The 14,417-nt window shown below is 34.9% G+C and overlaps 1 protein-coding gene across 2 annotated transcripts in view; it reads left to right on the forward strand.

Annotated features, from left to right (window-relative positions):
• Adamts6 (ADAM metallopeptidase with thrombospondin type 1 motif, 6) overlaps window positions 1-14,417 on the forward strand; it is a 282,035-nt gene that overhangs the window by 204,755 nt on the left and 62,863 nt on the right. For both annotated transcript variants that reach the window (XM_005392632.2, XM_013518467.1), the window contains exons 16-18: window positions 11,502-11,635; window positions 13,161-13,284; window positions 14,002-14,082. In XM_005392632.2, the coding sequence (XP_005392689.1) occupies window positions 11,502-11,635; window positions 13,161-13,284; window positions 14,002-14,082 (339 nt within the window). The remainder of the gene's footprint in view (window positions 1-11,501; window positions 11,636-13,160; window positions 13,285-14,001; window positions 14,083-14,417) is intronic.

Raw genomic sequence — 14,417 nt, forward strand, 5'->3', positions numbered from 1 at the left:
GCATTTATTGTTATTTCCTGTTGACATAATTCCTTTACAATTATAGAATTACCTTTGTTTCTGTACACAGTTTTGAATTAAAGTATCTTTTGTCTAAAAAAGCATAGGTACTCTGCTCGATTTTGGTTTCCATCTGTGTAGAACATCTTTTTCCATCCATTCACTTTCAGTGTATGCATGTCTTTAACAATGAATTGAGTTTCTTATAGGCATCATGTAGTTGGTTTTTTAAAATCCATTCAGCTACTTTCTATCTTTTGATTAGGGAATTTAATTCATGTACAGTCAAGTTTGTAGTTAACTACTTGTGCCATTTTGTCAACTTATTATTGTTTTGTGAATTCTTTGTTCTCTTTCACTTATTGTTTAGTTCTATGTTTGGGTCATTTCCTATAGTGATAAGGTTTGATTCTTTTCCTTTTTCATTGTGTGTCTACTTTACCAGTGAGTTTTATTTTTTCAATTTTTTTTCTAGCACGGGGCGTTGCACATATGGCCTTCATAGTTAGGTAAATCCCCAACTCTTCTTTATTTTTTATTTAGGACAAGGTCTTGCTAAGTTGCCCAGGTCAGGCTTCAATTGGGGATCCTTCTGCCTCAGCCTTCTATAAGGCTAAAATTACAGTTGTGCACCACCACACCCTATATCTTCCATATATTTCCAAAGTAGTAGTCATCCTTTAGCTTCCACATTTAGGACTTTTATAGGTGTTTCTTTTAGGACCAGTTTAGTGGTGAAGAATTCCCTTAGATTTTTCTTGTCAGTGAAAAAATTTATGTCTTTTATTTCTGATGCATAGCTTTGTTGGGTATATGTTGCCAGTTTTTTTCTTTCTTTCAAGACTTTGAAAGTTTCATTCAATCAAATAATGTTAAGTAATCTGCTTTTAGTCAAATGGAGATTGACTTTGTATGTGACTTGACACATTTCTTGGGCTCTTTTTAGAATCCTTTTTCTTGGACTTGGGATAGTTTGGCTATAATATGCACCAGAGAAGTCCTTTTATGGCTGAATCTACTTGGGATCCTTTTCCATTCCTGGGTCTCTATGTTCATATCTTTTTTTAGGGCTTGGGAAGTTTTCAGCTATTATTAATAGGTTCTCCATATCTTTTTCTTTCTTCTGTAACACCTATTGTGTGAGTATTTCCCCACTTAATGCTATTCCATAAATGTCACTGGCTTTTCAAAGTGCTTTATATTCTTTATTTCATAATGATGATGATTATGATGATGTCTATTTGGATTACCCCAAAAACTTGCTTTTAAGACAGAAATTATTTCTTTTGACTTGTCTAGTTTTATAGTGACATCATTGGATATTAGCTGGGTAGGGTGGTTTAACTTTGGTTCTGGTTGGGTACAGAGGTGTAATCACTGTGTGGGTTCTTCTGCTATAATTAATAAAATCAGTATTGTCTATTTCTCTATGGTCTAGACTAAGGTTGTTGGGAGATAATAGTATGAATTTGCATTGAATATGGGGTGCTAAGTTTTACAACCCCAAGAACTGGTAGCCCATGGGCAATATCCTATTGTGGCAGTCTCCAGTAGGGGTACCAGCACTGCAGAGGATGCAGAATGTATGGTATTGTTTTCAGGCCCGTAATGGGGGCCTGAAAGTTCCCACCATTACGGGTGAGTGCTGTTGGTGGTGGGAACTTTCATTGGTTGTAACAGCAGCATCAGGTGTGTGGACCCAAGCAGCAGTAGTGCCATTTGTGGGAAATAGATGTAAAGAACAGGCCTCAAGGGGCATTTGAGTTTCCCAGGTAGTATAATTGACACTCGCAGTTGTGCTGAATTGCCTGTTGCTTACAGTGCACAGCTTGGGTCCTGAAGTCACAATTTTTTTTTTTTTTTTTTTTTTTTTTTGGTTTTTTCTCTGGTACCGGGAACCGAACTCACGACGTTGCGCTTGCCAGGCAGGCGCTTTTGCCGCTGAGCTAAATCCCCAGCCCCCCTGAAGTCACAATTGTACTGCTAGTTTGATGTTGTTTGGGAGGAAGATATATCAGCTAATGCATGCTGTTTCTCTCTCTGTGTTATTCAGCTCTCTTATGGCTGAACCACACTACCCACATGCACATCTTAAAGGAGGTTTAATTTGGCTCATAATTTCAGGGAACTCTGTTTATAGTTAACTGGCTGCAAGGCAGAAATATCATGGCAGAAAGAAGATGCTTAGTTCATGGTGGCTTGAAAACAAAACAAAGAAATACCACCAGAGGAAGGGGCTAGGAACCATATGTAGTACTCAAGGTTATGACTCATAACCCACACAAACAAACCTAGAAGTGTGCTTTACTTATCTTCTGGGTAACTCTGAAACCGGTCACATTGACAGCTAAGTTTACCATCACATCCTACCCCTTGACAACTTCATACCCAAACACATCTCCTTAAACCATGCTTAATCTCCAAATAAACACAATAAATTAATAATACAACTATCTTGTATACACTCAGACATGCAATAATTCCTCTTCCAAAGTCTCAAAAATTGCAATTTTCAAAAAGTCAAGTCTCTTCTAAAATGCAATGCAGACTCTTAACTGTGAACCACTGTAAAAATCAAAACACATTAAATAATTCCAGGATACAATAGAACAAGGTAAAAATTCCATTCTCAAAGGGGGGAATAGAGGAATAGAATAAAACCAAACCAAGACTGAAAGCCAGCAGGGCAAACATTAAGTCCTGTAGATTGATATCCAGCATCTAAGGCACACAGCAGTGAGATTTGGGTTCCAGAGAGTTTAGTTGACTCCACCCCTAGTCCCTTGCTAGCTGCAACCCATACAATCTCTCTCTTGGCCAAGTTCCACTCACAGTCTGCAGCTTTCCTCAGCAGAGTTGCATGTTCTGAAATTTCTGTCTTCCTTGATTCTCCACTGCATCTTTGGCTTCATTCCCACAGCTTTAAGTATCCATCTCTGAGAAGTACATTTCCTGGCCTCCCTATCCTTCCCCTGAAATCTGAGTGGAAGCCTGTCTGACCCCACAACACTTGTATTCTGCGTGCCAGTAAAACCAGCATGATATGGATGATGCAAGCATCTGCTGCTAGTAGGAACAGTTCCTGCTTTAGCAGGATGCCAGCAACTCTTTTGTGAAATGAAAGATTTATACTATTGCCTCCTTACAGTCTTCGATGGGTGGGGTCTTGCTAATTTGAGATACCTTGAAGGTATCTTTTTTCTTGTCTCTGTATAAAATACTTGGTTTCTTTTGAATGGAACCAATCTATTCAGCAACCATATGACTTTGGCTTCAACTTTACTTTGTGCCCAAATTTAAATTTTTACAATGTTTATGCTTTGCTTTTTGCCTCCAGTTATTACTATAAATCTGACTAAAAGCAGTCATCAGTAACCATGCTACACCTTATACAGTGGGTTGCCTTAAAATTTCCTCCACCAGGAAAATTTCCTCACTGCCCTTAATCTCAGTCCCCCTTGAAATCTCAGGACATGGGCAAAATTTGGACAATATTTTTTGCTAAAGTGTAACATGCAGATTCAAATACAGTCCTGATTTCCAACAGAAACCTCAGAAACCTAGCTTTTATTGTCCATATTCCTATCAGCACTTTTGAGTCTCTGAGCTACATCCAGAATTGCTCATTAACTCTACTTATAGCATTCTAGGACTTCTGTGGCCTAAATCCCTGAACTTTGCAAACACCTCCTGCAAGCCAGTTCCAAAGCCTTCTAAATCATGTGGTAAGGTATACTCACAGCAATGACCCCACTTCTCTGGTACCAATAGTCTTTATTAGTCAGCTTTCCTGTCTTTGAGACACACTGTCTCACACCCACAGTTTAAAGGAGGAGACATTTAATTTGGTTCATGAAGGCAGGGGAATCAGTCCAAGATCAGCTGTCTCCAAGGCAGAAACATCATGGTAGAAGGATGTGGTGTAACATAGATACTTAGTTGATAATGACTGGAAAGCAGAGCGGGGGAACAACACCAGAAAAGAATGGGCCAGGAACCATATATAGTACTCAAAGTCATGTCTCAGTGACCCACCCTGATGTCTCCAGAAGTGTGCTGTAGGTGGCTCTCTAACCAATCAAGTTGACATTTAATTTTAACAATCACATCACCTATGGTGTCTGTGCATCCCAGGTGCCTCAGACTTCTGAGTCTCTTTCTAGTACTTGCTTCTCTCTGGGCCCAGTGCCAGGGAGGCAGAAACCCAAGCCCAGGTTTTTCTATCTGTCACTCACCACTTCTAACCTTAACTCAATCCAATGAGAGTCTCTCTGGTCTGTCATTCCCTCAGGGTCTGGTGCCAGGGAGATGAAAGGCTGAGTGTGGACCATCTGGTTCATCTCATTCTGCTCTCTGTAGTCACCATTTCTGGCAGCACCACGACCCTCCAAGTTTCAGTCTGTTCTGAAGCTCCTGTGGTGTCTGTGAAAAGGAGGCTGTCTCGTATTGTTTTTGTAGACTCCGGACTATGTCCTTGTTGGTGATTCACTAGGATGGCATAGCACTGAGGGCAGTGGCAACTGGAGTGAGTGCTGCAGGGTGTTCATTCCTTTATCTCCTCCTAGTGATTATATGCATTTCACAGAATGGCTGGGTATCTGGATTTATACTAGGGATAGAACCCATAAACAATGGTTCTATTATCACAGTTGTTAATATCACAGTTGTTATTACCTATAATATCTATAATATCACAGTTGTTATTATCACAGACTGAGCCATGTCCTGTTGGGGAAACCATGTGGCTTGGCTGGCAACGTGGGCAATGGCATCTGAGATGAGTGCCCATCGTCAGCTGTTTCCAAATTTTTTCTCCCAAACATTTTGTGTGTATCAAAGCATGGTAATGTCTGCAGACCTGCACTAGGAATTGAGCCCAGGGTAGGGACTTCTCTTGTTATCTAACTTTCCCTTTTTCTGTATTTCAGTTGTTTCCTATCTCATTTGAATTGTATTCACATAGTTAGTGTCTCTACCACCTCATTAACTACTCACTGACCAACCTTCATATCTCAGAGCTGTCTGTGAATGCTCCTTCCTCTACGCCACCAAGATCTTACATCATTTTCGGCTCTTAAATTTAAGTCTTTAATCCATTTTGAGTCTGTTTTTGTGTATGACATAGATCAGATTTCTTTCTTTCTCTGCCTTCTTTCCTTTGCTTTTTTTGCAGGTGTATATGTAGTTTTCCCAACACTACTTATTGAAGAGACTATCATTTCTTCATTGTGTATTCTTGGCATGTTTGTTGAAAATTAATTACTTTATATGTGTGAGTTTATTTCAGGGCTTTCTACACTATATTATTGCTCTATGTGGCTTTTTTCATAAATTGCCATTATGATTACTACAGTTTTGTAGCATATATGGAATCAAAATGCAATGCCTCCAGTTTTGTTCTTGTTTAAGATTAGTGTGGCTATTCAAGATCTTTTGTGATTACATACAAATTTTAGGTTGTTTCTTTAATTTCTGTGGAAAATGCCACTGATATTTTACTAGATATTGACTTGAATATGTAGATTATTTAGGGAAATAAATAAATAAATAAAAGAATAAAATTGACAATTTTGACAATACTGATTGTTTTAATCTGCCCACACTATATCTTCCCATTTATTTGTGTTTCCTATAATTTCTTTAACCTAGGTTTTATAATTTTAAATGTACAGATTTTTTATCTTTTTAAATTCATTCTCAACTACTTTATGCTATTGTAAATGGAATTATTTTCTTAATGTCTTTTTTGGGTAGTTCATTTTTAGTATATAGAAGTGCTACTAATTTTTGTATGTTAATTTTGTATTCTGTATTTACTGAACTTGTTTAGTGAGTGTACTAGTCTTTTAGTAGAGTCTTCAGGGCTTTCTATGTATGTATGATTGAAGGACAACAAGCAATTTTACTTTTAACTTTGAAATTTGGATGGTTTTATTTCTTTTACTTGTCTAATTGCTCTAGCTAGGATTTCTAATATTGTGTTGAAAAGAAGTGGTAAGTTAGACCCTCTTGTTCTGCTCCTGATCTAAAGAAAAAAGCATTTCAATTTATCACATTGTGTATTGTTTGCTCTGGGTTTATTATATATGCCCTTCATTGTACTGAAGTAGATACCTTCTATACCTAATTTGTTGAGAAAGTTTATAATGAAAGGTTGTCAAATTTTGTAAAAAAATTTTTCTCTGCATCTATTAAGGTGATCATTTGGGTTTTGTCCTGTGTTTTGTTCATATGGTATATTAAATTTATTGATTTACATATGTTGGACTATTCTTTTACCCAGCATTTAAAGAATAGTCCAGCATATATAAATCAATAAATTTAATATAATCCTACTTGATTATAGTGATTAACAAATTGCTGCATATTGTTCCAATTTTAAATTTGTTAAGACTTGTTTTGTGGCCTAAGATGTCATGTATGCAGAAGAATGTTTTGCATGTGCTTAAGAAAGTTGGTGCTTTTTGATGCTATTAGATGGAATGTCCTCTGTGTCTGCCTGTTAGGTCCATTTGGCCTACAGTATAGGTAACCTTCAGTGTTTTTGTATAGATTTATTTTGTCTACATGATCTATGCATTGTTGAAAGTGTTATATGGAAGAGAATGCTGTCTATTTCTCCCATCAGATCTGTTAACAATTTGCTTTGCATAATTAGGTTCTCCAATATTAGGTGCATATATATTTACAATTGTAAATTGCAATAAATTGTCATTACTAATAATTACTTCCTTTGTCTTTCTATGATCTTTGGCTTAAAGTCTATTTTGTCTGATTAAAATGTAACTCCTGCTGCTTTCTTTTGGTTTTCTTTTACGTGGAATAACTTTTTGATCTCTTAACTTTCAGTCTTTATGTGCCTTTAAGTCTGAACTGAGTCACCTGCGAGGTAATACTGTAGAATTGGGTATCTTTTACCCATTTGACCACTCTATGCCTTTTGATTGTGCAATGTAATGTGTTTAGTAAATATTTCTAGGTGAGGACTTAAAGCTATTGCTGTTTTGTCACTTATTTTTAACTGTTCTATGGATTCTTTTGTTCCATTTTTTCCTTTCTTGCTATTTTTTATGGCTTAATGATTTCTCTGTACTCATGCTTTGATTTCTTTCTGCTTACTCTTTTTTTTTCTATTCATCTTTTGTGTGTCTATTAAAGTTTTTATTTTGTGGTTACCATGAGGCTTAAATGAGATGTCTTATAGCAGTCTATTTTAAGCTCGCAATAATTTAAATGTGGTCACATACAAAAATTCTACAATCTTATTTTCTTACGTTCTTGATATCACATTTTGTAACTGTTTATTGTCTTCATTAACAAAATTTTCCAACTTTTGTAGTAGCATTTTAATATTTTGTCTTTAGCAAGAATTATACATGATTTAAATACTGTGACCGCATTAAAAACAATCTGATTTTTACTATGTACTTACCTTTACCAGTGAATTCTATAATTTCATATATATGTTACTAATTAGGATCCTTTCATTTCAGCTTGAAGAACTCCCTTTAGCATTTCTTGTATGGCAGGTCTAGTGCTGATGAACTTCCTCAACTTTTATTAGTTTGGGAAAGTCTATCTCTCCTTCATTTCTGAAGGACAGTTTTGTCAGGTCAAATATTCTTGGTTGGCAATTTTTTTCTGTCAGTGCTTTAAATCTATCATCTTACTCTTTAAACACATGGATTCAGGCCAGCAAACCTGGCCTGCAAGGTTTCTATAAAGAAATCTGTGGGTATACCTGTAGGTATACCCTTGTATGTGATCAATCTTTTTTTCAGTTAGTGCTTGCAAAATTCTTTTTCTTTGATTATTATATAGTTTGTGAAGTCTTCTTTGGATTGAACCACAGGAGAGAACTTTGAGCTTCATTTATCTGCATGTCCACCTTTCTCCTCAGATTTGGGAAGTTTTCTGCCATTATTTCTTTAAATAAATTTTCTTCTTTTTCACTCTCTTTTTCTTTCAAGATTCCCACAGTGTAAATGACATAGCTTTTTTGATGGTGTCCAGTAAATTTTGTAGGTTTTCTTCATTCCTTGTCATTCTTTTTCTTTTCTTCCAAATGATCTCTTTTTGAGTTCACAGATTCTTTTACCCGATTGAATCTATACTTGATACTCTCTACTGCACTTTTCATTTGATTTATTGCATTCTTCAGATCCACAATTTCTGTTTTGTTTGTATTATTTCTATCTCTAATTCAATTGTTTTCTTCATGTATTCATTTTCTGACTTAAGTAAGTTGTCCATCTGTGCTATGTTATAGCTTCTTTAAACATTGTGTTTGTTTAATTTGGCTGCTAGAGATTGAATTCAGAGCCTCATATACTCTAAGTTTATGCTTAATGATTAAGTCAAAATATTTTTATTTTTTGTTAGACCATTTATAGATCTCCATTTCTTTTGTGTTAGTTACTGGAGTACTATTTTATTCCTTCGGTTGGTTGAATCTTTTCTGATTTTTTGAAGTTATATGTTGCTGGAATCATATTTGAAGATAGTCTGTAACAGTGGTGGTGAACCTATGACATGCATGCTGCAGTGGGCATGCACAGCCCACTCTACTGGCACATGAACCACATCCTCCCAGCAGCCGAACATTGGATAACAGTTGTTTTTTTCTAAATCAAAACCTCAATATTCAGGTATAATTGCAGTGCTGGCACTTTGCAACAAATAAGTGGGTTTGGGGTTGCAGTTTAGGACCTCAGTCTCTAAAAGTTTCGCCATCACTGATATACTAATTGTTACTTGAGAAATACATCATCACCAAATGGCTCTGGTAAGGATTCTGAGCTCTTTCATACCTTGACTGTGAGTGTATTTACTCCACAAAGCCAGCCCAGATATTGGGAGCTTCCTGTTTGTTTTCCCTAGGGTGATATCCTAAAATGCTTGAATTGTGTGCTTTCTTTCACTCCTGGAAAGTTGACCCAGACGCTGATGTTAGATTTTTTTCTTCCTGGCCATAGGATCATGCTTAGGCTGCTGGTCTTCGGGAGTGAAAAGTAGGCATGCACAGTTTTTAGGGTGCTTGTGAGCCACTTTTGAGAGATTATACAAACAAAACATCCCAAGTGGCTCATGGATGAGCTTCCTAAATGAGTTAACAGAGTGGTTAGTTGGGTTTTGGGCCTCTTTTTGTCTTCTCTCAGCCTTTCCTAAACACTTAAGCCATGTCTCAGTATTCTAAGTGGGATGAGAGAGAAGCAGGCCTCTTGGACAGTGTCCCACATAACCAGAACATATCCTTGTATGTAATCAACCTTTTTCTTTTAGTGCTTGCAAAATTCCTTGACTTTTAATAGTTTGCTCATTATATAGTTTTGGTATTCACTCTCTGTTATCTCGATCTTTGTTGTGGGATAAATTTTGGGCTGAAGAAGTTCTCTCTTCTCACTGAGCTGTTCTGCTTTGAGGGAGATGTGGTACAGGTAACGGAAGCTGTTCTTAACCCCCTTTAATAAATTTCTTCTCAGATTTTTTGTTCTAATGGGTGTACTGGAACTTCTACACTAGATTCTCAGACTCCCACAAAGATACTTATATGTGTGGGTAGCTGTCAGAATCAATGCTTCTGTAGGATGAATGCTAGAGAGTTCCTTTTCTGCCATCTTGCTGATGTCGCCCAAGTAGTACTTCTTCTGAAAGCTTGGAAAAGCTCAACACATATTCAGCAGTAAACAAAGAAGTTTATTACTATTTTAATGACATAGTGTAGGGTCTAAGAAATACAACCAGAAAAACTTTATGCCCTTCCTATAAAATATTACCTTATATAATTAATGTAGTGTTAAAGTTGAGTAAGAAAAAGCCAGGTTCTGTTTTCAAAGCCTAACACATTAAATGCTACATTAAATTCCAAAGTATTATAATAAAAAATGAGAAAAGAACTATATTGAATAGTAATGAAAAAATCCTAGTAATATTCATAAAAATTTACAATAATTTTTTCATGAGAATCTTATAAAAATAAATGCACATAATTTGTATATCATTTCAGGAAGAAATTATTGTATTTATTACTTGTCATTTCTGTGTTCAGCATAAGAAAATGTATCATTAACCTACTCTTAAAGTTAACATCATTATTTATATAAAAACTGATTGAAAATAAAAACACATGGATTCAGGCCAGAGATTGTAAACTGATGGAACAGGAATGAATTCTGCCATCATTTAAAAACGATTTACATTGAAAAGAATCTATGCTTTCATCTTCTCTTGGAAAAACAATGAGTAGCAACACTGGGATATCTTTTTGTGTGTCAGCTTAACTCTAACAGTGATGTCTTTCAGTGGGTGTATTCTTTCTAACCGATCCTTAACTGCACTACTCAGTCAGCTTTCTTCTTTTACAACCTTCATCTTGCAGAAACCTGGTTTAAGAACTTCACTGAGGGGCTGGGGATTTAGCTCAGTGGCAAAAGCGCCTGCCTGGCAAGCGCAAGGTCATGAGTTCGGTTCCTGGTACCAGAGAAAAAACAAAAAAAAAAAAAAAAAAAAGAACTTCACTGAGACCTAAAAGTATGATTTCATTTATCTGTTTTACTTTCTTTATTAGAATAATCCTTTTTATTTCAAGGGAAAGGTTTTCAGCCTAACTAGAATAAGACTGAAGGATTTTAAACTTCATGAAAGAAGAGTTTTAAAGAATATATTTCGTGTCATAATTTTAATAAATAATTGCATATTTATACATATCAGCTTTTTGAGTATTGATTCCATTCAAATAAATCCACATATTTCTACTTTCCCAATATACTATAAAATCATGCTTTGTACTCTGGTTTTTAAATTGCTATTATTGTTACCTGTTTTTTCATTTGAAGCATAAAAAATTCAAATTTCCATGTCAAAATGAAAATACTCTAGTTATTATATGCCTTTATCTACAAAATAGTACTAATATTATCTAATTGTTAAAGTATATATTTAATATTTTATTAGTTTCATAAGCATTGAAATTTAATACTATGATTTTATCTTCAATTTGCTGATCTCCTGAGAATTTATCTGTGTGCTAACACCAAGATAATGGAATATGAAATGTTTTAGACAGAAATTTAGATTTATTTTACAACTATCCAGTCCCAGCTTAATGTAACAGTTTTTATATCATTTTCAGTAGCATATGTAACAAAAATTCTTGTTACAGAAAGTTACTGTGTCAAGCCTCCTTAAACTTTATTTTCTTAGTTAACTTTTAAAAATGGTTTTCTTCTATGCAGCATGATTCCTTTTGACCTAAAATATATTATACATATATTGAAATACTTGAAACCTTTAAGCTTAAAACTGAAGAACAGTCTTCTTTAAGTTACATGAACAGTGAAAATAAATACAAAATTTTTGAAAAGGAGGAAAGAAACCACAGGTCTAGGTGTATAATCAGGAAATGGTATCTATATGAATTATAAATTTGCTATGAATCATATGGAATCAATGTTCATTAAGAGAATCGCTCTGTTTTTTTCTCTTCTACTTTATTTGTTCAGGTGGAGTAAAACCTTGTGCATTAAACTGCTTGGCAGAAGGTTACAATTTCTACACTGAACGTGCCCCTGCGGTGATTGATGGGACCCAGTGCAATGCGGATTCGCTGGATATCTGTATCAATGGAGAATGCAAGGTGGCACACATTTTGGTCCTCTTTGTTGGGATTTTCTTTCTGAGACCTTTTTCTCAAATAGTGGCTCCTGTTTAATTCTATGCTTAGTTTTTTAAAAAGAAGGCCACATTTTAGAAAAATTCGATTTCCAGTAAAGAATGACTTCAATGACCCATTCTTACTCAGTCACATGCAAATGTGATTTGTCTTGGAATTCTAGTTCTGTTTTAGAGTCATTGCCAAAGGTATGAAAATATTCTAGGCTTCAATTTCCATTATTTTCTTCTGTTTACAAACAGCATCATAAAATAAAATAAGAGGGGGAACAAAGATTTCGCTCTTATTCACATGGATACCATATGTTCTAATTGGAAAAATTTATATATTTCATAGCATAGTTTTTCTTGACTGTCTGAAATAGTTATGCTTCTTTTACTTTATCTCCTTTTGAAGTATTTACAATGGCTTTCATTATGGAGTTACTCTTTATCTTATGAAAGCATTTACTTTAGGGAGTTAGTCAGATTTCTTGGAAATTAGAGGAGCAAATATATATTATTTTCTTAAACCTTTGTGTGAATCTTATAAGGAAAGCCACAAAAACCGCTGTTCTCATAGCTTTTTTGTTTTTGTTATGCTTTAGAAAGAAGCACCTAACCGAAAAAGAAAAAATACAAGCACTGTTTATTTTGCTTAGTCTCATAATTTCTTGGAAAAGTTCTTTTCCTGCTTATTTGCCTCCAAATATACCTGATAATCTAATTCAGGGGTGTGTGTGTGTGTGTGTGTGTGCATGTGTGTGTGTAAAAATATTTTTTTCCTTGAAGAAAAAGTTACTTTTTGACAATATTCATGGTTTTTTTTCAGATAACAAAAATACAAGTACAGGTTTTTTTCAGGGACTATGTGGCTAGTATCAGTGTCTAAAGGCCAAATGTATACATTGAGGCAAAAAAAATAAGTTTTATATATATATATATAAAGAAGCCATATTTTTGTAATTAAGTGCAAAAGTAAAATGTCAAATTTTATCTTCTTTAATTACATGCCTACATCTTTTTTGTTTAAACAATTTTAAAGATTTACACGGGTGTGAATTTCACACCTAACTTTCCACACTAACAATTGAAGATCCAAAAAGAAATAAAGGACAAATCATACTGCTCAGTCAGAACTCTTGGTGTTATAACCCTGTAGAGGGCTATAGTCATTTTTTTATTTCAGTTCTTGAATTTCTTGATTGAGGGTATAAAGTTCTGTTGCTAACAAATTATAATATTTTTAGAATTATAGCATGATATGCAAGTGAAGCAGAGGTCTATGTTAGTAATATAGACATTCCTAGGGAATCAAAATTGTTCTCTTTGAACATAGGTGTTGAGAAATGTTAGCTTGGACTTACTAGAGAGTGAAGGCAAATGGGCAAGTATTTCCCATTTTATTTTCTTTACTGGAAATGAAAGTAAATAAGTGAATTATTTGGTATTTGATTGGTTATGGTCCAAGAATTTCTCTTTTTGACACACTGAATATTCTCTATTTTCAGCATGTAGGTTGTGATAATATTTTGGGATCTGATGCTAGGGAAGATAGATGTCGAGTCTGTGGAGGAGATGGAAGCACTTGTGATGCCATCGAGGGATTCTTCAACGATTCATTGCCAAGAGGAGGTGAGTGTGTAGAAAGAATTCTTCCTCCACAAGAGCCAAAACACATGATTTTCCCTACTATTTTATTCTTAAAAATCCTTATTTAAGTAGACAATATTTTTTCCCAACGTGTTTTTAGTCCTTTAAGTATTATGTATACCTTCATTAAAATATCTTTAATATTTTTATTCTCTGTCAATTTAACTTTATTTAGCCATCCTTTTTTCTTTCTTTTGTTCCCCTCGTGCTGAAGATCCAACTGAGGGCTTTGCTTATCATGGGCAAGTCCTTTACCACTGAGCTGTCTCTTTAGACTTTGTTTGTTGGAGACACGATCTCATTGTGCTACCCAGGCTGACCTTGAACTTCTGATAAAAGTGATCTTTCTGCCTCAGCCTGCTGAGTAGTGGCATTGTGTAGTTACATACCACTCAACTTCCCCTGTTTCTTTGAAGTGTGGATACCCACAGATTGGAGGGTCATGTGCATAAAAAGAGAACCAATAATATGCATGTTGAAGTTTTAAAAATATCTTGAGATAATTTTAGAGAAAAATAATTAAGTGCTTTTTATCTAAAATGTGTTCATGAACCCAAAGGGTAACTTACCCCAATTTCATAATTTATAAAGTACAGAGTTAAAGAAAGAATGGAAAAATTAAGGAAACTCTTATTAAAAAAATGTTTTCCAAACATTTTCTGAGTGAGGCAATTTATTACTGGCTGGCTTGTGTTCCAGGCTACATGGAAGTGGTACAGATACCAAGAGGCTCTGTTCACATTGAAGTCAGAGAAGTTGCCATGTCAAAGAACTATATTGGTAAGTTGTTTTGCTAGTCATGAAGCAAAACACACACTGTTCTGAAACAGAGTGCTTTCATGCTAAAATAAAGATATTTCCAAGTTTTATAAGACTATGTAAATTGCTAAGCAAAAAATTATTAGTTTTTAAGCTTACTCTTCAATAAGGCAATTATTTTATTTTTAACTCAACTTTATTTAGTTATAAATTACATATAATAAAATGCATCCATTACAAGTGTTTAATTCAAATAGTATTAACAGCTACATGTGTAATACATACACTTTGGTTCATAAACTTGATTATTTCCATGATTCTGGTCACAAACCAAGTTGGACGAGAACCAAATCAAC

This window comes from Chinchilla lanigera, unplaced genomic scaffold (genome assembly GCF_000276665.1).
Source record: "Chinchilla lanigera isolate Chin_1 unplaced genomic scaffold, ChiLan1.0 scaffold00045, whole genome shotgun sequence".
NCBI classification, from domain to species: domain Eukaryota; kingdom Metazoa; phylum Chordata; class Mammalia; order Rodentia; family Chinchillidae; genus Chinchilla; species Chinchilla lanigera.